The sequence below is a fragment of the Postia placenta genome, assembly GCF_002117355.1.
Source record: "Postia placenta MAD-698-R-SB12 unplaced genomic scaffold POSPLAscaffold_2, whole genome shotgun sequence".
In the NCBI taxonomy this organism is placed as follows: domain Eukaryota; kingdom Fungi; phylum Basidiomycota; class Agaricomycetes; order Polyporales; family Adustoporiaceae; genus Rhodonia; species Rhodonia placenta.
This window is the reverse complement of record NW_020169833.1, coordinates 1,507,501-1,529,502: the sequence shown is the minus strand read 5'-3', so window position 1 is coordinate 1,529,502 and position 22,002 is coordinate 1,507,501. Positions and strand designations below refer to the sequence as shown.

Genomic DNA, 22,002 nt, shown 5'->3' with positions numbered 1-22,002 from the left:
AGTATCGTTGTGCGGCCCAAAGATGCGAATGCTTTAGATGGCCGCCGTTCGGCGAGGTAACCAAGACCCGGAGAATATCCAGCGAACGCCTGCCTAGTCCAGTACAGCGTACTTTTTCAAGTGAAGAGGAATCGCATCTTCCAGCCCTTTTGCCTTGAGCCATTCCTTTGAGAACAGACGGCTCTGATATCTGTACGCCCCGTCGCACAGGATGGTTGCGATCGTCTTGCCTGCGGCGAAGTCAGCAAAAGCCAATACTTCAATGCATCTTAGCCAGCACACCTGGACCGAGCTGCTGGGCAAGTTTCACTGCCGCAACCACATTTAGAGCAGAGCTTGCGCCAAGGTACAGACCCTCGCCATCGAGCAAATCATAGACCATCTCAATGGACTCTGTATCTGGGATGCTGAATGCGCCGTCTACGTCCTTGACGAAGGTACCCAAGTTGTTCGTGATACGGCCCTGGCCGATACCTGACGCATAAATGTTCAGTTGAAAGTGTCTGCAACGTAGAAAGACAAATACGCACCCTCCGTGATCGACCCTCCGCTTCTCTCGGTCAACTTACCACCACTGCTAATGTAGCTGTAGAGTACACTGCCAGGGGGGTCAGCCAGCCACACTTGCGTCTTGCCGTCGCTCTTCTCCTTCAGGTACCTGCCCGTACCCGCCAGTGTGCCCCCAGTACCCGTCGCGCAGATGAAGCCGTCAACCTGCCCGCCTGTTTGTTCCCAGATTTCCGGGCCAGTGGAGAGATAGTGCGCATTCGCATTCGCGGTGTTGTCAAATTGGTCTGTCCAGATTGAATTCGGCAGACTCTTCGCGAAATCGCGCGCTTGATGGTTGTAGTTCTTCGGGTTCTCGTACGCGACGGCGGGGACAGGATAAACCTCTGCACCAAGCATGCGTAATAGGTCAATCTTTTCTTGGCTCTATGGAAGTACGGATGTGAGCGACGGAAGTCGCCGCACTAGGTGTACAAGCAAATTCACCTGTGAGTTGGGCATGAAAATCACGCATTTGTAGCCCCGGGCTCTGCACACATGTGCCAGTCCAATACCGGTGTTGCCCGCCGTCCCCTCTACGACGGTCCCTCCGGGTTTGAGTCTTCAGGGACCACTTTAGGACTGTGTGATGTAGTTCAGCGGAAAGTCATGCTTACAGCCCTCGCTCTTCTGCATCTCTAACAACGCCCAGCGCAGCGCGATCTTTTACACTTCCGCCAGGGTTCTGGAACTCCGCCTTCCCAATGATGTTACAGCCAGTCTTCTCGGATAGCTTCTTCAAGTGGATCTGTGCGGGTCCTGAGATGTTACGATTCCGAGTCCCAGCAAGGAGTAACTAACGAGGGGTGTGTTCCCAACGGCGCCGGTGAACCCGTCCACCGCACGAGATGTGAAGCTCCTGGAGAGCTTTTGTGCTCGTAGGGCAGCTGACATGATGGTGAGAAGTAACAGACACGAGGAGCCGAAGCCTCGTTCTAAGATTCAAAATCGCAGCCTGCTGTTGAAGGCGTCATCATGAGCAGCCGTGAGGTCCGAATAATTTGCCGCCGGCTATCGACGTGCCCGAGCATCTTGATCGTTCTCCTCAGCAAGTCTTGGATCGCCGGTGGGTCAGAAACACACACTCATCATCACACCACGTTCCAACGAGATTGCAGCAGTATTTAACACGAAACGAAGGCGATTGCGATGCAGTTGGGAAGCGTATCCATTAAAATGCGTGTACATACGTGTACCGGCGAGGAGGGTAAGTAGAAGATATCCCTAGTGTTTGAGAGAGAAAACAGGTAGCTAAGCGCGAAGAGGATGAAGACGTGTGGACCAGTATGTCCGTCGTGCAAGCGTGCATGCGTCGTGCGGGCCATGAGATCAAAATTGCCAGAATAGAGGGTATCGAGCAGACCGAAAAAACAGAGCAGATTCCAGGGGCGAAAGGTAAAAGGATCGTCTATGGCTGGCGTTTCTTGACATTCTGCGAGAGCCATTGCAGCCCTTCGAACAAACCTTCACCCGTCGTGGCACAACTGGGAGAGTCGTTGGTCTCATGCCACACAGAAGCACTTGATACTCGTACGCACCTAGGGTGAACATACCACGACCTGTCACGCATCCGGTGCAGCCCCAGCTTTTCCGTAACTTCTGATGGTGGCATTGCTACAGGCAGTATGTCAGGTCACGTCCCACATGCACATGAAGTAACATACCTCCTGGCAAGTCTTGCTTGTTGGCGAAGACGAGTAGGAGACACTCCTTCATTTCTCGGTCGCTCAATATTCGGTGCAGCTCCTGTTTCGCCTCATCTATCCGTTCGCGATCTTGACTATCGACGACGAATACGAGGCCTTGCGTGCCAGTGTAGTAGTGTCTCCACAATGGACGAATCTTGTCTTGCCCTCCAACATCCCACACGTTGAACTTGACATTCTTATACGTGACAGTCTCCACATTGAAACCGACTGCATCACACAACTAGTTTCTGGATTTGTTCAAAAAGACATGGAGAGGGAAGGCACGTACCCGTAGGGATAGTGGTGACAGACTGGTTCAATTTGAGCTTGTAGAGGATAGCTGCAAATACCGAAGTTCAATGCAGGTCTACGCGCCTCTCAACAGTGAACTCACTCGTCTTTCCCGCAGCATCGAGACCTAACATGAGCAATCTCATTTCCTTGTTCCCAAACAACCTCCCTGCCGCCAGCCTGTCAGCGCTTCCGGAGACGTGATAGCTGCTGGCCGAGTAGAATGCTCACCCAACGCCTTCGAAAGATTAGCACCCATGATGTGGTTCGCGAGCTGAAAGAACGTGGAACGAAGGAACGACGGGGGGCGGGATGTGGCTAAGAGAGAAAGGGAAGAGACAGAAGGTCGCGGTGTGTACGACGCGACAGACGAGAACAAGTCCCAGAGCGCTCTCCGCCTTAACAGCCGAGACCCCGGCCACTGCCGTTTCATTCACCCAATCACCCCGCGTGCACCCCGCGATCATCCTGCCAGTGCCAAGCGTCGTCGTCGAGCACGCGGAAAACATCGATTACTGCATTGCGAGCATCCAGACAGCACACACTAGAATATATCCCATGATCATAACATAAACAAGAAGAGAGTCTGTGTCATCCTGAAGTAACACCCGACGAGCCCAGCTGCGACTGGTTGAACACCTTCAGCCACCCCTCACCCATATCGGAACGCAGCGCCTCTATCCGAGCCCGGAAGGCTTCGGCTTCCTTGAGCTGATCCTCGGCGTCGCGACTCTCGCTAGGCGGCTGATACATTGACGCAGAGATGCGCGAGCGGCGGGCGGTTGACTTGGACATTGTCGCAGACCGGCGCAGGGATCCCGTGTGCACAGATGCCGACTCGCCGGGGGTGACTTCGTCCGATATATCGCGATTAGAGGGTACAAACTCTGTGACATGTCGACTATGCCGGGACCGGGGCACTGGTCGCACTTGAAGCGTAGCTGCAGACGATGACCCAGTTGCTATGGGCTCGTTCGCAGCAGGAGTGACGGGCGAGCGCAATCCTGAAACGGCCGCCGGCTCCTTCCCTGCACGCTTTGGACTGGTTGGCCGTACGTCCGAAGCCATGGGGGTGTGCGAAGCACTCCTTGAGCTTCCAGCCTCACTTGCATCGCCTCCGTCCAGGTCCACGATGCGTTTATTCTTCCTCCGCCGCCCTCTGCCTAGGACAGGAGCTATCTGGGGTGAGGGAGCATGCGACGGCAGAGATGAAGGCGAGGAAGGGCCCTGGCGTGGGCTGGAAGTCGCCGGCGATGACCCGTTGGTGAGGCGCGGACTGCCTACAGCAACGACAGGAGGCGAGTATGCAACAGAAGGTGGACGGGCGGAAGTCATCTGCTGCGGCGGTGCGGTGGTCAAATACATCTTCTCGTAGAACCCTGGAGTTGTACCGTCCAGTAAGATGCTCTTGCCCTCCTTCCAGAAGTAGTCGAAGCACCGTATGCGGTAGCCCTCTTCAAGGTCGATGAATGGGTTGCCCTCGACCCATACCTCAGCAATGTTTGGCAGTGTCGCTAGTCTTCCTACTTCTGCACTCTCCTCCATGACGTTGTGCCGCAGGTCCACGCGCTCCAGCGCAAGCAACCTCTCTAGACCGCAGATAGACTCCAGCCTATTGTGTGAGAGGTTCAGGTGGAGAATCTGTCCCAGCACGGTATAGATGCCAAGTACAGATTCGATCATGTTGTCCGAAAGGTTGAGTGAAATGAGGTTGTAGAGGGACGAAAGGCCGGGCGGGATGGAGATCAGGAGGTTGGATGAGAGGTCGAGATGCGTAAGGGACGTGAGGAAGGGTAACGGCGTCGTTGGTAAGAACGTGAGCGCGTTGTCGGCTAAAGATAAATGTCGGAGGAATGCCCATTTGAGCGATGATAGCTCTGCGGGTCGTGGCGATGTCGCCTTGTCCTCAACACTGGACGGCGGTGGCGTATCAGAATCTTCTTCCTCGTCTTCTGGCACCGAATCGGGGAGCCGCGTACTGTGGAATGACGTCGCACGCGAGAGTCCTCTCGAGACCACCCTCGTCCGCGTGTCATTCACGCGACCCTTTCTCCGCGCCTCATCGTCAATCACCGCGGCAATGAATATGTCCGAAACGTCCTCCATGCCGCTATTCTTGATCGAGAGGCTGCGTAGAGACTCCGCGAGCCGATCCCAGCCAAGGAGCGTACGCGGGTCGATATTGATGCACTGCAATGTCTCCAGACTCTTGAATGCATCGAGCGGTAGAGCATTCTCGTTTGGCGACTCGTTCGCCAGCTCCGCGATGAGCTTGGCTTCTGGTGCATGCAGGCGCAGCGCGGGCAGCTTCGTGAAACAGCTGAAGATGTACTTCAGCTCCGCATCCACATTTGGTGGAGGCGCTCTGCCCCACCAGCCGGCACCCAGTGAGAGACGGGAAACAGCAGAAAGCGAGGAGCGAAACGACAACAGGGAGAGGGCGTCTGACTTGTCAGATCCAGGGAAGATGTTGATATAGTTCATTGGCCTCGATGGGGTGTCCGTTCGGACGTCCAACGACCCTATATCAATACCCAAGGCTTCGAGACGCATTAAGAGGTAGAATAGGTGGTGAAAGTCGAACGTCAGAATGACAGGCTTCGCCGTCGAAGGTGCCGTGCTGTCGGTGCCGAACCAGCCTAAAGGGTTGAGATATGAGGGCTCAGACGCGACTTTGGCACGTCGTCTGCGAGGGAGAGCAGCGGCAGCAAGACCCTGCTCGTGCGTTCTGATGTAGCTGGCAGTGCGCCTGATGTAGTCATCACCGGGCTCGTTCTCCATGGTGGTGACGACGTGGGTTAGGTATATTGGCAGCGCCGGAGAGTTTTGCTATGCTGGAGGCCCTGGAGACCATTGAGATCGCAGTCCTTGCTGGCGCGGCAACAGAGGTGCAATGCTTACGATTCGAACTGGGCAGGCGTGACTTAGCAGTGGGCGACAATAGCGAATCTCGACAAGGGCGTAGCGAAGTGAGCGTTGCCAGATGCCGCGGGGTGGAATATATACGTACTTCGCTGCCTGCAGGCTAGCGGCAGCTGCAGCACATTGCGAGAGGATGGCCGGCAACAACAGACTTGAAATCGAGAGCCGGCAAGCGGACTCCGACATGGGGTACTCCACGTCACGTGAGGACGCGTAACCTCCGAGCGGCTCTCCCTTCCAATTGCACGTCCTCCACTTTGTCTTTCACTGTCGTTCACCATGAAGATTACGGTCAAGACTCTCCAGCAGAAGGTCTTTCAGGTATGACGAGCAATGCATATGGTACTAGATGTGGCGGGATCTTACTATGGCACCGTGTAGATCGATGCCGACGGCTCAGACACGGTAGTCGACCTGAAGCAGAAGATCCAGGAGAACCAGGGACACGCTGTTGAATCACAAAAGCTCATCTACTCAGGTGCATACATCTCTCCAGTACTCGTCTCATCGATCAACTAACGGCCGGCGTACCGCAGGGAAAATCCTTCCCGACTCGAAGACCATAGAATCATGCGAAATCAAGGAAAAGGACTTCTTGGTGCTGATGGTGTCGAAGGTGCGATCAAGAGCGTTATATTAAAGTCAATCACTCAAGTAGCTAACACCTCGGCCTCGACCTCTGTAGCCCAAGCCTGCACCTGCTGCTTCGACTAGTGCCGCTGCTGCGCCAAGTCCTGCACCTCCCACACCCGCTCCTGCCGCTGTAGACGCACCTGTTGTACCAACTACGCCCTCTACTCCCGCCTCTGCCCCTCAGCCTCCCAATGCACCCTTGCTTACGCCCGCTCAGGCAACACCAGTATCTACGCCCGCCGAACGTGCGTTCGGCGATTCAAATTCCTTCTTAACCGGCGATGCTTTGCAGTCGACGATTCAAAACATGATGGAGATGGGCTTCGAGCGGGAGCAGGTCATGCGTGCCTTAAGGGCCAGCTTCAACAACCCCGACAGGGCGGTCGAATACTTGTTCAACGTGCGTCAAGGTATTGATAGCCTATATTCCAAGGCTGACGTTTTCGTTGACAGGGTATCCCGGCACATTTGGAGGCCGCTGCAGCAGCCCCGCAACCTCAGGCTCAGCCCGCAGCCGCTGGGAATGCTCCGGCTGCACCTCAAGCAGCAGCTCCTGCTCCCCCCGCGCCTGTATCGAATGCACCTCAAAACCTCTTCCAGGTACGTACCCCTCACCCCCTTCTCTATCTCACAAGCGTTGCCAACACCTTTTTGCATAGCTGGCTCAACAGCAGCAACAGCAACAGCAGCAGCACCATCCAGGGGCTGGAGCCGGACTTGGTGCGGGCGCTGGAGCAGGGATCGACATGGCGAATCTGCAGAACCATCCTCAGGTCCAGCAACTCCGCGAGCTGATCATGCAAAACCCTGCATTGGCTCAACCTCTCATCCAGCAGCTTGCTGCGTCAAACCCGCAGCTCGCCCAGCTGTTCGCGCAGAATCCGGAGGCGCTATTGCAGCTTTTAGGCGGTGGGGATGACTTGGAGGGTGAGGGTGGTCTGCCGCCGGGCGCTCAGGTCGTACATGTTACGGAGGAAGAACAGGCTGCCATCCAGCGTGTAAGCCTGAGATTCTCTGTTTCTGCGCCTAGAGGCTGATATCTCATTTGTTCAGCTGGAGGCCCTTGGATTCCCTCGGCAAGCTGTGATCGAGGCGTACTTTGCATGTGACAAGAATGAGGAGCTGGCGGCCAACTACCTGTTTGACAGCAATTTTGAAGACTCGTAATGCCATGGGGGGTTTGACGTAGTTGAGAAGTCATATCTGTGTATGCATACCTATTCATTCCCTTGTACCTATCGCAGCTTGTGAATCTAAACCTGTATCACGCGAATAAATGCCCAGAGATAGGAAACTATATACCTCGAAGCGATGGATGCCATGTGCTATATGTTATATGATGATTGGCGAGAAGCACTACGCTACAACAGGGTACAGAGCGAATTTCTACTACAGCATCGCAACATAACAATAGATGATCATGCGTCAATACAAGACCATGATGGGTGCGAAATCAATAGGTAGGACGTAGATTCCAGACGGTGTAACAGCTCGTGTGGAGAGACAAAGCGACAAGATTGTTCATATAGAAAGGCCGTCAGTCGTCATCAGAGTAGTTAGATCATAAAAAGCTAAAGCCCGAAGGCGGACGCGATGGATGGTGCGACCGAACCATGTCGCCGGGGCGAAGTAGCTGCAGATGGTGCTACAGAGGCTTGTCGTAACGCGGATGCGACAGAAGGCGCAACAGAACCATGACGCTGACGCTCCCATAGCTTGTCCTTCGCGCGCACCTCGATGTTCTCGAAGGCTGCCGTCTGCGAGAGCTTGACACAGTCGCGAGTGCCTAGGACCAGAAGCTCGAAGAAGAAAGCAGCCGCTGCACGGCGGGTCGCCTACGGGGTATATTAGTGGCCTGGGCCAAATGTAGGCATACCAAACGCATACCTTCTGCGACATCCTCTTGAAGCTCATCACCTTGTCTTCGGGATGCTCCTCCCCGGTGACGGGTCCCAGCTCTCTGCGAATAATTGTCAGCGCCTTCACGGTATTCTTGCTGTACCCCTTCCCGTCCTCGCTCTGACTTGCACCGCTTTCACCACTCTGGCTCGACGAAGTACGCTCATCAAATTCAGCAATCTGACACGGCATATCCGCATAGGTCTCCTGCCCTTCCTGCATCGGGACGTCATCCGCTGGTGGCGTCGTGAGGCGGCTAAGCTCGGATGGCGCGGCAGACTTGGAACGTGCGCGCTCCAGCTCCATCTGCTCGCCAGGTGCCATCTCGAACTCCGGTAGCTGGAAGTCCTCCATCGCACCAGTTGTATCACCAAACTCCAGGTCTCCGGCAACACTTTCGCGTCCAAGGGTCTCACTACCAAGGGCGAGGCTTGGCGCGACACTTGCGCGACGTGCTTGCTCGACTTCATCATCGCCGACGACACTGCCCTCAACGCGGGGCCTCTTGCTTGAAGGCTGGTCTGCCGCCTCGCCGCGGCGCTTGGGTGCAGCAAGGCTTTGGACGGGGCGCATGAATAATTCAGCCAGTTCTGGCGCGAGCCCTGGGGGTGCGGCAGAGAAGAATGTCCCTGCGGGCGTGATCCTGGTGGGCAGAAAATGCGAGATAGGATCGGCACGAATCTCCAGGAGACGTATAACGACGGGGGAGCTGGGTAGATAGTGGTTCTCTGTGACGATACCACTGACATCCGGCCTCTGCGATTGCCCAGCGCCGCGTCCACCACCCACTCGCGCGCCAGGGCCCCCGGCAAGCTCTGTCACTGCGTCGAATATTTGCTTTTTATCCTTCCTTCTCCGCGCCTTGACCACTTCAACGTCAACTTGAGGAGTCAGTTCGACGTCTGGGGGTGGGGTTTGTGGAGGTTCTGTAAGAGGTGAGGCTGATGTGGCTTAGCGCAGAAACTCTGGAGGTAGGATTACTAAAGAGAACTTACATGCTCGAGAAGGAGTGAGGCGGGGAGTGCGAGGAGTGGGGGCTTGGTCATCCATTGGCTCAAAGCTGATTCCGATGTCAATGTCGCCCATATCTGGGCCAAACCCAAAGTCCATGTCGTCACGGAAGGGCTGCATTGAAGCTTCTCTGCTGCGAACGGAGAGTATATCCAAGTCGGCATCGCCACCTGGTCTCCCCAACAGGTGCGAAGCCAGAGATTCTCGTGGGCGCCTTGCAGGTGCGGCGTCTCGTCCAAATTCGACACTCATGCTGTCCTCTTCCATTTGCGACTCATTGTCGTGTACGCTGACAGGTCCCTCCCCGAAATCAATACCGAGAGGATCATAATCCTGCGACCCTATTCCGTCCGAGGGCCCAAGATCAAAACCATATCCGGGGTCGTCAAGGTCGAATTGGAAATCGTCAGCAGTAACCAGAGTGATATCTGCGGCCCTAGCGATGTGGTGTCCTCCAACATGTATTGGTCTCTCTTCAAAGTCCATGTCCCTAAAACGCAAGGTGAGGTCATAGTGCACAAGGTACACAAGGAGTGACGTACCAGTTGATGTCGGGCAACAGTGCATCCAGGTCAAGCTGGTTACCCTGGAGAGTGATAGCGTTCTGGTTGACCGCTAATTGATCTTCCGTCATGTCCACGACGCCAGGACGGAAGGCCTGGAGAATACTGGCATCAGAAGACAGGGAACCGCGATAGGTGATCTGAATCATACCATCTTGATCTTGAGCAGTGCCTCGTTACAGTCGTCCAAGAGATATTTAGCTTTTCGGCTGTAGATGCGGACAACACCCAGGAGTAATTGGCCACTCAAGCGAAGAGCCATGACCTCTACTTCCTGGCCCATAATGGCACCTGGGCAATTGCACAGATTAAGTCATGACATGGATACAACAAGTGCGGGATACTCACCGACCGACTGCTCGATGTCCGTTTGTAGCGTTTGGGTTTTGGAGAGCTTGCGCTCCATGTGGGCCGCAAGCCATACTTTCGCGAGCGGCCCTCGGCGCGAGAGAATAGCTTCGGAATAGAACTAGTCAAGTAAGTTTCAGCCAGTATTTGGCAGCATTTGATCACTGCACACACCATGATGTGAGGGTATCCAAGAAGTTTACGCGCGCGACCACCAGTGTGGCAGACGGGAGGAGGGTATCGCGTAACGACCACGCGTGGTTCGAGACAAGACGCGCTCTGACAGGCCACGGGACGCGTCGCAAGCTCCGCCACAATTTGTCTACAAACGCCGTTTTTCTGAGTTTAAATATAGTGTATTTTTGAACTCAGAAAAGGCATTCCCGAGATCCTACGAACTCCGATCTCGATCACTCACCACCTGTGTGCCCAGCATTTTCGTCCTCTGCCATTGCTGGCGAGGGTGGCTGAGATGCTGGCTTCCTCCTCCCGAAACGCACTCAAGAATGTGCAAGGTCGTCTGGCGCATGTTGCTGCGGAGTCGTCCGCTGTGCAAGCGTTAATATTCAGCTCATCAAGTGAGTATCGTGTAACACATTCTGGCAATTCTGACAAGTCATACTGGTGGTCAGAAAGTATCTTGCAACAGCAACGACAAGCCTCTACAGCACACGCAGTTGCTGCGCAGAACATATTTGTCGGAGACCATCAGGACGACGATGTGCGGCGTTCTGGCCTTCGTCACAGGCCATATTCTCTTCCAGGGGATCCTCGTTTCCGAGCAGATGAAAGAACACCTCTTGCAAGGCACAACATGGACCTCGCCAGACATGCTAATTCTCCACATATTAGCAGAGTCTTCCGTGTGTGTCAAAGGATGAAGGAAGAAGGAGTGCGACCGGACCTCACGACCTATACACATCTGCTGCAGGCCTGTATCCGCGATGGTCTCGACCTCGAGGCGCGCGCTATCTTCGAAGACATGCTTGCCGTAGGACTCAATCCTACCCGTCAACATTTTCACCTTTTGCTTGATGTGAGGTGAAATCCATAGCGCGCTCACTAGCGCGTCTCCTACGCTTACTCTAACTCCACTGCACAGACTATGCGCTTCATGAATACGCGTCACATGTGGGATATCTTAGAATCCATGCGAAGGTTCGACATTTCTTTGAACGAGCAGACGTACGAGATCGTCATCCTCCGCTACGTGGAGGCCGGCCAAATCGAGCTGGCCCTACAACAGCTCTCAGAGATGGGGAAACGAAGTTTGTCCCCTACCCTAAAGACAGCCCGAGGCTTGATTATGGCAGCCGGTCGCTCTGGGTACCCTCGTTTAGCACTAGAGCTAGCGGAGTCGTTCGAACAGTCGTCAGTTCGACATCTGGAGGGCGAAGTTTGGGTCGACCTACTGATCTCATGCTCGGAATCATTCTACGTGGGTTACTTCAGCACAATCGCCTGATGTCTGCTCACCGCTACCACAGGAATATGGTGTCCTTCGGACTTGGCAACAAGTTGTGCACGAACTCGGCATCACGCCGGATGAAGGGTGCTGTTTGCAGGTCCTGCACACGGCCGGTCGGCACGGCAAATCTGCGCTTGCACTCGATGTCCTGCAGGTCCTCGAGCGAATTGGTGCTTCATGGCAGGAGTACCATTTCGCCCCTATTATCGAGGCTCTTTGTAGGGACGACAAGGTCAAGGACGCCCTCGCTATGCTTGGTGTCATCCGATCTCGCAACATCATTCCTGTCACTGAAACAACTTTCCCCATCTTCACCGCAATATCCCATGACACTGACACTGTCGATGAAGCGTGGGGTCACCTCGAGGCCATCCGGGACGAGGGCAAGGAGGCTGTTGATGTCACGGCACTCAACGTTGTTATTCAGGCCTCTGTGGCGATCGGCGACTTGCAACGTGCAGTCGGCACGTACAAGGCCGCCGGCGACCTTAACGTCACCCCCAATGTCGACACGTACAACCTTCTTCTGGCGGGCTGCATCGCTGCACAGCACAGGCAGCTCGGTGACCGTTTGCTCTCCGAGATGAAGGACGCGAAGATTAAACCCGACGTGCGCACGTACGAGCGACTTATCGTCCTCTGCCTCACACAGACGAACTACGAAGACGCCTTCTTCTATCTCGAGGAGATGAAGGCGTTGAGGTTCATGCCCCCGCTTGCCGTATACGAAGCCATCATCCGCAAGTGCGTGCTGACTGGCGACACGCGGTCCAAGATCGCAATCGAGGAAATGACGGAGTCAGGGTACTACACGATATCGACCCGACTGAAGGCGTTCATCGATTCGGGAGGCTCGCACGACCCGGCCGGAGAACCTGTACCTGGCAGGGGGCCGCCCGCGAGGAGGGATCGTCAGCGCTCATTCTTCCGCCAAGCTGCAGAAGAAGTGGAGCAGGGGTTAGAGGAGGTCCTCCAAGCCAAGAAGACTACGTCGTAAAGTGTTTATTTTGCACTTTAATGCAGCATTCACACGATGCGATCGCTGTCGCATACAACATCGCTCGATCTCAGATGCCCGTGCTTGATGCGAGCGCTCACCATTCGTAACAGTCTTTCGCAATTCACTTCAGATACACTGAAGAGATTCAATGAACAAGAAAGCGAGCCAATGTTACGTTGGACGTAAGAGGTATATAAGACAGAATGTGTATGTGTCTGCCAGCACCAACAATCGCTGGGGGTATATTGGGGAGACGGACGGAGCCGATCTCCCACATCGATTGGCGATGGAGAATGAGCATGAATGGCTGCAAGCCCGACTTGGCTGCGGAGCGAAATGAGATCCCTGGAGTAATGTAAACTGTCAAGCGCAGACAGCAGTTGCGTCAGAGATACGTACCCTCCGACAGAAAGTGTCTCGGTCTTTGCATATGGCCCTCGTGCTGCTTTTATCCCTTCTACTGTGGGAGTGTCAGCAGAAGAGCCAAGCGATACAAATATCGCAACATACATAGCGCGGCTGTGTACCGAGGGGGACGTTCCCAGAGAGTGGAGGCCTCGACTCAGGCGCACGCCGATGGTGTGAGGACGCGAAAGCTGGTAGATACCTACTCGGCGGGTAGTCCGTATACGCGGAGGGCCCCGCACCAGGTGTTTGTGCCGGATGCAAATTGTTCGGCTGTATGTGACTGTACGCCTGTTGGTGCGCCTGCGTCGGACGAAACTCCGCAGCAGTCGGGTTCAGCGTTGTGTGGCTCGCGCCCGACGGGAATAAGCTCGGAACAGGGCTGAAGTCCTGCTGGTCGGGAGCGTCCTCGAAGATCTGCGCGTCCAGCGGCTCTTCGTAGACCGGTGTCTCCGGGAGCGACGACGGCTCTTGTGCGTACGCGTAGTCGGGCAACGGCCAATCGAAGGGCGCGATAGCAGAGATGTCCGACGCTGATGACTCTGTGCGCGGCGGCACGCCCGGGCCCACGGTGTGCGAGCGTCGCGGCTCCGGTCCCGGCATGGCCAACAGGTACGACTTGTCCTCATCGCGCGGCAGCGGACTTGATGGCGCAGACGAAGGGCGCGTTGACGAGCATGTGGGCGGGCGCGCCGGTAGTATCAACCGCATTTGCTGCACAGACGGGGGCGATAGTTCCGGCACCGGGGATGCTGGTCGTGGAGATGGGGACGCTGGTCGTGAAGGTGGGGACGCTAGCCGTGGAGATGGGGCCGCTGGTCGTGGAGGCGGAGATGCTGCCCGTGGAGGTGGGGACGCTGATCGTGGAATCGGGGCCGCTGGCCGTGGAATCGGGGACGCTTGCCGTTGAAGCAGGGACGCGAACGCAGGCGGCAGACGTGGCGACGCAGGGGATGGTGGACGCGATGGCGCGGGCACGGGCGCGGGCTCGGGTGTACGGTAGAGCACATTGGGGACGAGTTCCGCCGCAGGCGCACGGCCCTGCCTCAGTGTTGAAACGCCTTCGCCAAGTCCCCCAGGAAGCCATATCGACCCATGCCCTCGATCCAAGCCCTTGCCCTTCATCATCTCCTCCCAGAGCGCGCGCGCGTCTTCCTCCTGCCGGCGCGCAACCTCGCATGCCACACGCAGCCGCTCCGCCTGCTCCAGCCCCGTCACCCTCGTCTGCAACTGCCCGCACCGCGTCTCCAGCGCCCCGCACGTCTGCTGGAGCTGCACATACCGCAGTGTGAGCTTGTCCTGCCGCTCCCTTAGGTCCTCGTACGACTGCACGCGCTCGACGTCCCACTGCGCCGTCCGGTGATCCAGCGCGCGCAGCCCCGCGTCGAGCTCCATGTGCCAGTCGTGCTCCGCGCGCAGGACCGCGGCCATCTTCGGGATGACGGCGGTGCGGATCGTGCTCTTCATGGCGTCCCAGCAGAATTGCCGCACCGCGTCCCAGGTCAGTTGCTGGAACGCAGGAGGCGGTTGGAACGATCCGTGTGGCGGGGTGACATGCGGCGGGGAACCGGTGGGCGGGACGTCAGGCGGGGGGCTCGCGGGATGTGGACCGGGCTGGGCGGAGGCGGCATCGGCGGAGGTAGCAGCGGCGCGCTCTCTGTCTGCTTGCCCCCAGTGGGTGTGGAGCCGGGGCACACCGTCCAGGATCCTACTTACAAACTTGAGGTCCGACCGTTCGTCGATCTGCGGCACAAGGGTGACATGAGTGCTTGGGCGACACGCGCACGAAATGGAGAGCTCACCGCAGGCGCGTCGTTAGCGTGCGTGTTGTCTGGAATGCCCACGGTGGAGGGCCGCGATGGTGCGGGCGCGGGGCCGAGGGGGGCTGGCGTGTGCGGGGTGGTCAGGGTATGTAGGGTATCGGCAGCGGCAGCGCGGGTATATGCGTCCGCTGCGTCCACACTCGGGTATGTGACCATCCTCGCCGCCGCAGAGGCCTGTGCGGGCGCGTGAGCACAACGACGCTGCGAGATGGCGCGAGGCGAGACATACCGTTGGCGCATACGTGGCTGTGTTGAGGAGTGCGCTCCGACTGGCGTTGGTGATGATGGCGTTATAGACCTGCACGAGATGCGCAATGTTCGCCTCATTGCCCTGTTGAGTCATGATGCCGTTGAGTGCATCCTCCTACACGCAGCAATGCCTCAGTACCCCCGACGCGCCACCGAACACATGCAGCAGACTGACCAAAGACTCCTGGTACCAAATCTCCATTGTAACCCTGGACGCCTTCGCATCTGATCCCTTCCTGGTCCTCCTAGCGATCCATAGGCACATGAACGCGAGGATCGCGCCCACAGCAGCGACGCCTACACCATGGTCGTGGACGAAAGCGTAGCTTCGCTCCCACAGTCCCTCGCCGCCATGCATAGAGCCCCAGACAATGGGCTCCATACGATATCTCCGAGCGAGGGTGGTCAGGTCGTGAGCGCGGTGACTGCTTCCATTCCCCGCAGTGGCGGAGATGACGGGGGACGCCGTGGGCTCAAGGTCAGGAAGTATGTGTAACATCGTCGGGTATGGTGTTTCGACGATAAGCCATCCATCATCAGGCGCTTTGATGGTTGGTGCAGACCGGAGCGAGGGGCCGAGAGAGCTGTGGGGGCGGGACGCAGTGAGCATCTGTGGCGCACACAGTAAGAGGAGAAGTAAAGGACGGACCGGAGCACAGTTGTAATGAGCCGGGCTTGGGGGGTGACCGCGTCCAGGAGAAAACCGATGTTTTGGCCGTTGAGGCCGCCGTTGGCATGTATGTGCGCGAAGAGCGCAAAGAGCGCGTACGCGCCGAGTTTGCATGCTATGCTAATCCACAGCATAGCGGTGTAGTGAGTTTGTGTTTTGGTGGTCTAGAGAACGTGGTAAGTCAATCATGTCGATAGTGTTCGAAGAAAGAGGAGAGGAGATCATGTGCTCATGACGCGCCGCCCGACGACGACGCGACGCGTCAAACCGCAATGAACGCGTGGAGCCATGATGGCAGCAAATATGTGATGGGGTATTGTACTTACAGGTTGTTAGGAACACAGACGTGAATGCGCCACAGAAGAATGTATATTTCGCAGTGGGTGATAGTCAAGCGCAGGATGGGGGAAGAGGACGCCACGAGGGGCCTTTATATAACACACAACGCAGCCGTTATTTCGTCCGAGCCCTGGTATATCTCGCGTCGCGACGGTATTGTCCGCGGGGATTGTTGGTGGCGGCAGGGAGTACAAGCGAGGCCGTTACCACTCCGCTCGGACCGTCGCGACAAAAGGCACAGCACGGCCCACAATGCAGGACAATCGTCGACATAACGGGTATGTCTTCGATGCACAACAGCCTTCGGTTATGCGAGAACATGGCAGACAGCGCGGTACGCGTCGAGAGCGACCCCAGAAGGCAGAGGAACGAGGCAGCCCAAGCGCGGTGGTGGTGGTGGGGAGAAGGAGCGCTCGCCGGGGCTGATGCCAGTCAAATCAAATCAAATTGATCCGCTGCGCGGGCGTGTGGGTGGCGCCCATAAATCAGCCCGATCGATCGCTGGCAAGATAGTCACCGGCGGGGCATAATCATGGCCATGTTTTATTGAAGCTGAGATGACCCTCTGCTTAGTGCTGCACGTCGACTCTCGTCGTTGAACCATTGTTGCATATGCCAGGGGCAGCCGAGTATGTCTAGCCCGCGAGGCATCATCGCCTTCAAAGCGTCCAACGCTCGGTGGCGGCGAGTCGTGACAGCAGCGTGGCGCGCGCACAATGCGGTACAGTCAGTAATACATGCGATGGGAATTTGGATCCTTCCAAACTGCGGGCAGCCGTCAAGGATTGGGGCGCTGTGCCCTCCACGTGTGTAGATCTGCATACATGCCCCGGGGTTCTGCGGCTCGGCCAGCCTCTGGGAACGCCACACCGTACGACGCCTAGACCGGCAGGTCCAAGTGACTTCCAATTCGAATCTCACACACCCTCTGTCATAGTACGACTGCCATAATGCTGTTCGGGTCTCACGTAGCAGCATGTGTTATGATTGCGATCTACGGACGAAGGTGTAGCCGGAACTCAGCGAGCTGATCGCGTGAGTGACCTACTATGGTTAGGAAGGAGTTGCTCATGGCCGCATTCGCAAGCCTCGGGTTCACGAACCACTGCGTCTTTTTTCATGATTCTTGCGTCAATCGATGCATTGGGATCTTCTCTACCACTGTAAATATCCTCAGCGCAATACAATAAGTGGTGTTTGTATCGACACAAATCCGCGAGGACGACTCGTTTTGGGGGGGGGGGGTAATAGGCATAGAGTTGCTCAAATCGTCACGGCATGTCACGGCGACAAGTTCACACTCCGACGCGGTAACGCCCGCTAGCAGCGAGACGAGCATGGTCTTGCAGACGCATCTGTGCGACATGCCGAGCGGAGTCTAAACCACAGTCACATCCAGCCACAGGAGCAAGACGGTCTCATCCACTATGCTTGTCTACATTGTACCTCAAGTGCTATAAAGTATCAGGCTCATCGATAGACATATAGAGAATGGGGACTGAAAGCTTCCGGGATGAAATTCTCATCGCAATCGGGCGAGATCTGGTTCGATATTTGCGTACACTGGTGTCAAAATGCCTTGTCGAGCGTGCTACTCTTTCCACATTCCTGAAACTGTCATTTCGGTGCCATGTGTGCATTCATAGGGACTATATACACTCTCACGGATTTTGTGAGATTTATGATAAAAATGTGGAACGCTGTACAAGGCGGTTTGAGCAACTCTATGCCTTGAGAAACTCCCTACCCCCATAGTAGTCTCCTGTGAGCAGAACGGAATACACTTCCTTCATCCTACGCAGGCGACGGATATCCATGTATAATTCTGCTATCTCTTGTACCCTCTTGTCGTTAAATCGGTTATCGATGGTCGATTGCCGGCTCTCAGTGTCAGTGACTCTCAGCCACCCGGCGCGTCATATGCATGTGCAAATAAACCCAAGCATCGCGCTTTTGAGACGCGTCGCGATTCAGCGCTAACTGGGCTTGGCATGAATGCTTCTACAAGTACTGCTCTGCCCGCCTCGCTTTTAGCATGTATGTATTCTCTAGTCACGTACACTCAATTTCTCCATCTGTCGATCAGCATGATCAGCCGCAATATGACTGATGGAGAGAGAGCACCTTCTCCTCGTCTAGACACGGTGATGGAGAACCTCGTCCATATGTGCGAATCGAGTCGGGTCTAGCAAGACAGATCAAAGAGGCTCTTCCCCAATGATAATAGCAGAGACGGGTAAATGAGACATATCAAGCACTCCTCTGGGGCAGTACAACGACAGCACCGATGCTCGAGAAAGAGGCGTACGCAGGGTGGTGCCACCGGCGCGATCATTAATCTGCTACTCCGCTGATGGATCCCCTGTGGGTTTGAGCGGCGATCGAAGAAACCGACCTCTCGACAAGTCTGACGATGGGCGAGCTACCCAGCCAGCTCAGAGCACTTTCCTTCTGACCACCGCCCACATACAATGCAGTTGTATGTGTCACTCCAACGCCAGCGGTGCAAAGATGTCTTGCGCTCAGCTCCCCTTTACGGCGTCAACGACTCGTGCCTCGGCGCTCGGATACAAATGCGGCGGCACTTTGCACCTCACCTCTTCACTCTACCTGGCAGATCGACCGAGGCAGCCCGTTGGAATACCGCAAACAGACAGTCTTGGCTTTTCGCGTACACGGTTCAGCGCGGTGTCGACTCTGGTGACCTCCTGCATCTCACGAAGAGGCTTCGGACATTCCACGCCTGCTCAAAGGGGTCAAAATAGACTGTTATCCTTGCGAATCCATTGGCAAGTGCCTGTGCTGCTCACGCACGCACGCCTGACGTGCACTCTATCCAGCGCGCTGTGTCGATCGAGTCCAGCACACGATCGCTGCCAGGGCTGTTGGACATGCCAGCCGCTCCACGGCCCGCGACAGGGCCTGCGCCCCCGCTCTACTATATAGTCGCGTCCGCGTCCTTCTTCGTCATCGCGGCCCTCCTCTACGTGCGCCCCTACATCGCCTCCGCCGTTGGCCCGTACCGTTCGTTGCGCGATCCCTACCAGCATGCGTACATGCGTTGCCCTTCTCGCGCTCGTGCCCGTCCTCACGCGCTCTGCTAGCGCCCAGTTCGTCCTCGCTGACCAGTTCGTCGGGTACAACTTCTTCGAAGGCTGGACCTGGGAGACCATCAACGACCCCACCAACGGCCGCGTCAACTACACCGACCAGGCGTTCGCGCGCGCGCAGAATCTCTCGTATGGTACGTGGGCTGGAGCCGTGGGGGAGTGCGTTGCGCGGGCCTCATCGCAGTGGTTTAGCGACGCCGACGACGTTCGTGATGCGCGCCGACGACACGAACGTCGTGCCCGCCAGCGCGCGCGGCAGGAACAGCGTGCGGATCCTGTCCAACAAGGCGTACGGCGACTCGGTCGCGATCCTCGACCTGTCGCATATGCCCCAGGGTTGCGCGACCTGGCCCGCATTCTGGTCGCTCAGTGCGACCGGGCCATGGCCGGCAGGCGGAGAAATCGACATCATCGAGGGTGCGTGTTGTTCTTCCCGCCGGAGTCTCCTCGCACCATCTCTGAAAACCCCGCACAGGCGTCAACGAAAACGTGCAGAACCTGGTGTCGCTGCACACCTCCCCCAACTGCACCATGCCGCCGCAGCGCGTCGAGAGTGGGTGCGTCCCCGTCTCCGTCCTGACGCCCGTGTTGCATCGCTCACGCGCTCACCCACCTCGCAGCACGGTGACGTCGACCAACTGCGACGCGAACGTCAATTACAACCAGGGCTGCGGCGTGCAGGGCGCGACGGGCTCGTACGGGGTACCGTTTAACGCGGCCGGGGGCGGGTGGTACGTCATGGCGCGCACGGCGGAGGACGGGATCCGCGTGTGGTTCTGGGCGCGCGGCGACCCGACCGTGCCGCCGGAGGTGCTCTACGCGCCGGCGCTGGGCATCCTCGGCACGACGATCTCGCCGAACCCGACGTGGGGCGCGCCCGTGGCGAGCTTCCCGATGGGCCCGCTGTGCGACTATGCAACGCACTTCAACGCACACCAGTTCGTGTTCGACCTGACGTTCTGCGTGAGTGGTTTAATTTGTCCTGCCGCCGTGGGACGTGAGGGGGGCGTGATTTATTGATTGACGGACTGACGACGCAGGGGGACTGGGCCGGAAACGACTACACGACGACGGGATGTAGCGGGAGCTGTACAGACCGTGAGTGTCTGCGGCACATTTTCCGGGCCTGTTGGTTGACTCTGACTCTGGGGCGGCGTGCAGTCGTCAACAACGATCCCGAGGCGTTCTCCGAGTCGTACTGGGCTGTCAACTCGCTCCGCATCTACACGCGCGTGGAGAGCACGCCGTACCCGCCGTACCCGTGAGGGATTCCGAATCCGCCACAGAATGCTTGATGCACAAGGACGATGATCCGATCACATGTACGGTTGTGCTGCATCGCATTTTACATCACGAATCACGAACTCCGGCTTGGAAGACGATGGTGCTTCGTGGACTGGACGCTTCTGGACCAGTCTGTGTCGGCAGTGTATCTATACAAATTCTGTATGTCCTTCTCGTTCTGTAACAATGTATGGGAGACAATGTTTCTAGAAGGGTGGCTGAGCAGTGCTCGTTCAGACAATCAGCCCGTAAGTACCGGGGATTGTAATGTGCGACGACTCATCCGACTTGGGTTACGCGGTGTTGGATTCTTGTGGTTCCTGACGTACGGGAATCTGTCTCACGCATACGGTCATCTTCAGGCTTTCGGACTTAGCATCACATATGTTTGACAAGGCCTCCACCTCCCCCGCGGAGAGGAATGGGGAAGCAGCCTGCGCCTTTGGCTACTTGTCATTCACCGGCCGTTTTTAAAAACTCACGTGCGTATCCTAATCTCGATGTCTTCATTCCTTCTCAGTCATCACTTGATAGCACCTTAAACCACTCCATCACCTTGTTGCGGTCCACGCCGTCACAGTTTGTCGAATGCGCCAGCTCCTCGTACTGCTCGCCGTCCCTGATCGTCCTCAGCGCGCGGCCCCGCACGAGCATCAGGCTCTCCGTCCCCAGCTGCACGCGCAGCGGGGGGTCCCGCAGGCCCGCGATCTGCACCATCGCCCGCGCCGCCTTGGCGGGGTCCCCGATGTACGGCTGCGCCGCCAGCTCCCGGTGCACGCTCGACGGCGACGTGGGCGCGGCGTACTGCGGGTGGGCGGGCACCCGGACCATGGACGCGGCGTTCCACGCGGTGCGGAACCCGCCGGGCTCGACGATCACGCCCTTGATGTTCCACTCGGGGAGCATCTCCTTGGTGAACGCCTCTGTGAAGCCCTCCATCGCTGCGGTCCGTCAGCCACAAGCGTCATGCGCGATGTCTGGGCGGGAGCGCTCCCGCCCCGCCCCCACTTACCGAACTTTCCCGCGCTGTAGTAGGCGAGCGTCGGGTTGGCCGCGTACCCCCCACAAGAACTGACGTTGAGCACCCGGCCGCCGTGTCCAGGCGGGTTGACGTCCCTGAAGAACGCGATCGCCTGCAGCGCCTCAGCTTCCACGCCGAGAGCGAGAGCGCGTGAGCCGGTGCTGCGCGACGCACCTCCTTCGTGACGTGCACGGGGCCCCAGAACAGCACCTCCATCTGCCTGCGCGCGTCCTCCTCCGGGACCGCCTCGATCTCGCCCTGCAGCCCGTACCCGGCGTTGTTCACGACGACGTCGAGCCTCCCAAAGTGCGCGCGCGCCGCGCCGAACGCGGCGGCGATCTGGGCCGCGTCTGCGACGTCGAGCGGGACGACGAGCAGCTGCGCCGCGGGGTATTTCTGCGCGAGCGGGGCGAGGACCGCGGGCGTGCGCAGCGTCGCGACCGCGCGCTCCCCCGAGGCGAGGACCTCCTCGAGAAGGGCTCGCCCCAGGCCCTGGGAGCTGCCCGTGACTGGAGCAGAGCCGTCAGCGCTAGCGCCACCGCGTTTCGTCTCGGGATGTTATGGAACTTACTGAACCACACGCGTGTGTTGGAGAAGCTGTCTGAAGACATCTGAGGCGCGGAGGATTGTTGTGGACACTTGGTGTCTTACACCTCTCTTATACACACAGTCGGAGGCCTCATGTGGTTGATCATTGTCGAACCCCCCTCTCTCGTTCCCGAATTGCCCAAT

The 22,002-nt window shown here is 57.3% G+C and overlaps 10 protein-coding genes across 10 annotated transcripts; 3 read left to right on the top strand and 7 right to left on the bottom strand.

Annotated features, from left to right (window-relative positions):
* Positions 1 to 10: 10 nt before the first annotated feature.
* Positions 11 to 1,443, bottom strand: POSPLADRAFT_1177547 (hypothetical protein; the record flags this gene model as incomplete). The annotated part of the gene is made up of 6 exons (XM_024488518.1): positions 11 to 230; positions 283 to 474; positions 531 to 933; positions 994 to 1,108; positions 1,164 to 1,294; positions 1,348 to 1,443. 6 exons carry the CDS (start codon positions 1,438 to 1,440, stop codon positions 94 to 96), a joined length of 1,071 nt encoding a protein of 356 aa, XP_024342906.1. The 3' UTR covers positions 11 to 93.
* A 207-nt stretch (positions 1,444 to 1,650) lies between these two features.
* POSPLADRAFT_1038507 (hypothetical protein) lies at positions 1,651 to 2,887 on the bottom strand. Its single transcript, XM_024477396.1, has 6 exons — positions 2,757 to 2,887; positions 2,629 to 2,694; positions 2,524 to 2,574; positions 2,211 to 2,462; positions 2,085 to 2,160; positions 1,651 to 2,030 (listed from the first exon to the last, which is right to left on the bottom strand). The coding sequence occupies exons 1-6, from the start codon at positions 2,782 to 2,784 to the stop codon at positions 1,955 to 1,957; spliced, it is 549 nt and encodes a 182-aa protein (XP_024342905.1). The 5' UTR covers positions 2,785 to 2,887; the 3' UTR covers positions 1,651 to 1,954.
* A 168-nt stretch (positions 2,888 to 3,055) lies between these two features.
* On the bottom strand, positions 3,056 to 4,646 carry POSPLADRAFT_1038506 (hypothetical protein). Its single transcript, XM_024477395.1, has one exon. The coding sequence runs from the start codon at positions 4,629 to 4,631 to the stop codon at positions 3,117 to 3,119; it is 1,515 nt and encodes a 504-aa protein (XP_024342904.1). The 5' UTR covers positions 4,632 to 4,646; the 3' UTR covers positions 3,056 to 3,116.
* Positions 4,644 to 5,575, bottom strand: POSPLADRAFT_1166081 (hypothetical protein; the record flags this gene model as incomplete). The annotated part of the gene is made up of 2 exons (XM_024487905.1): positions 5,427 to 5,575; positions 4,644 to 5,368 (listed from the first exon to the last, which is right to left on the bottom strand). A coding segment is annotated over exon 2 (663 nt), but the record flags the coding sequence as incomplete, so codon positions are not given.
* A 151-nt stretch (positions 5,576 to 5,726) lies between these two features.
* On the top strand, positions 5,727 to 7,247 carry POSPLADRAFT_1131594 (hypothetical protein; the record flags this gene model as incomplete). The annotated part of the gene is made up of 7 exons (XM_024484109.1): positions 5,727 to 5,768; positions 5,829 to 5,925; positions 5,984 to 6,054; positions 6,133 to 6,480; positions 6,534 to 6,680; positions 6,740 to 7,078; positions 7,134 to 7,247. 7 exons carry the CDS (start codon positions 5,727 to 5,729, stop codon positions 7,245 to 7,247), a joined length of 1,158 nt encoding a protein of 385 aa, XP_024342902.1.
* A 155-nt stretch (positions 7,248 to 7,402) lies between these two features.
* POSPLADRAFT_1072877 (hypothetical protein) lies at positions 7,403 to 10,337 on the bottom strand (the record flags this gene model as incomplete). Its single annotated transcript, XM_024482556.1, has 8 exons — positions 7,403 to 7,915; positions 7,968 to 8,920; positions 8,975 to 9,480; positions 9,533 to 9,648; positions 9,705 to 9,844; positions 9,902 to 10,022; positions 10,076 to 10,240; positions 10,320 to 10,337. The coding sequence occupies 8 exons, from the start codon at positions 10,335 to 10,337 to the stop codon at positions 7,652 to 7,654; spliced, it is 2,283 nt and encodes a 760-aa protein (XP_024342901.1). The 3' UTR covers positions 7,403 to 7,651.
* A 283-nt stretch (positions 10,338 to 10,620) lies between these two features.
* Positions 10,621 to 12,556, top strand: POSPLADRAFT_1064594 (hypothetical protein; the record flags this gene model as incomplete). The annotated part of the gene is made up of 4 exons (XM_024481822.1): positions 10,621 to 10,764; positions 10,833 to 10,937; positions 11,004 to 11,339; positions 11,389 to 12,556. 4 exons carry the CDS (start codon positions 10,621 to 10,623, stop codon positions 12,364 to 12,366), a joined length of 1,563 nt encoding a protein of 520 aa, XP_024342900.1. The 3' UTR covers positions 12,367 to 12,556.
* A 284-nt stretch (positions 12,557 to 12,840) lies between these two features.
* Positions 12,841 to 15,650, bottom strand: POSPLADRAFT_1132906 (hypothetical protein; the record flags this gene model as incomplete). The annotated part of the gene is made up of 5 exons (XM_024484269.1): positions 12,841 to 14,517; positions 14,577 to 14,771; positions 14,827 to 14,961; positions 15,022 to 15,430; positions 15,496 to 15,650. 5 exons carry the CDS (start codon positions 15,648 to 15,650, stop codon positions 12,841 to 12,843), a joined length of 2,571 nt encoding a protein of 856 aa, XP_024342899.1.
* Positions 15,651 to 18,903: 3,253 nt separating this feature from the next.
* Positions 18,904 to 20,230, top strand: POSPLADRAFT_1130854 (glycoside hydrolase family 16 protein; the record flags this gene model as incomplete). The annotated part of the gene is made up of 6 exons (XM_024483998.1): positions 18,904 to 19,099; positions 19,158 to 19,382; positions 19,441 to 19,522; positions 19,586 to 19,928; positions 20,006 to 20,063; positions 20,127 to 20,230. The coding sequence occupies 6 exons, from the start codon at positions 18,904 to 18,906 to the stop codon at positions 20,228 to 20,230; spliced, it is 1,008 nt and encodes a 335-aa protein (XP_024342898.1).
* A 535-nt stretch (positions 20,231 to 20,765) lies between these two features.
* On the bottom strand, positions 20,766 to 21,881 carry POSPLADRAFT_1052780 (hypothetical protein; the record flags this gene model as incomplete). Its single annotated transcript, XM_024480312.1, has 4 exons — positions 20,766 to 21,190; positions 21,262 to 21,382; positions 21,445 to 21,779; positions 21,842 to 21,881. 4 exons carry the CDS (start codon positions 21,879 to 21,881, stop codon positions 20,766 to 20,768), a joined length of 921 nt encoding a protein of 306 aa, XP_024342897.1.
* Between the last annotated feature and the right edge of the window lie 121 nt (positions 21,882 to 22,002).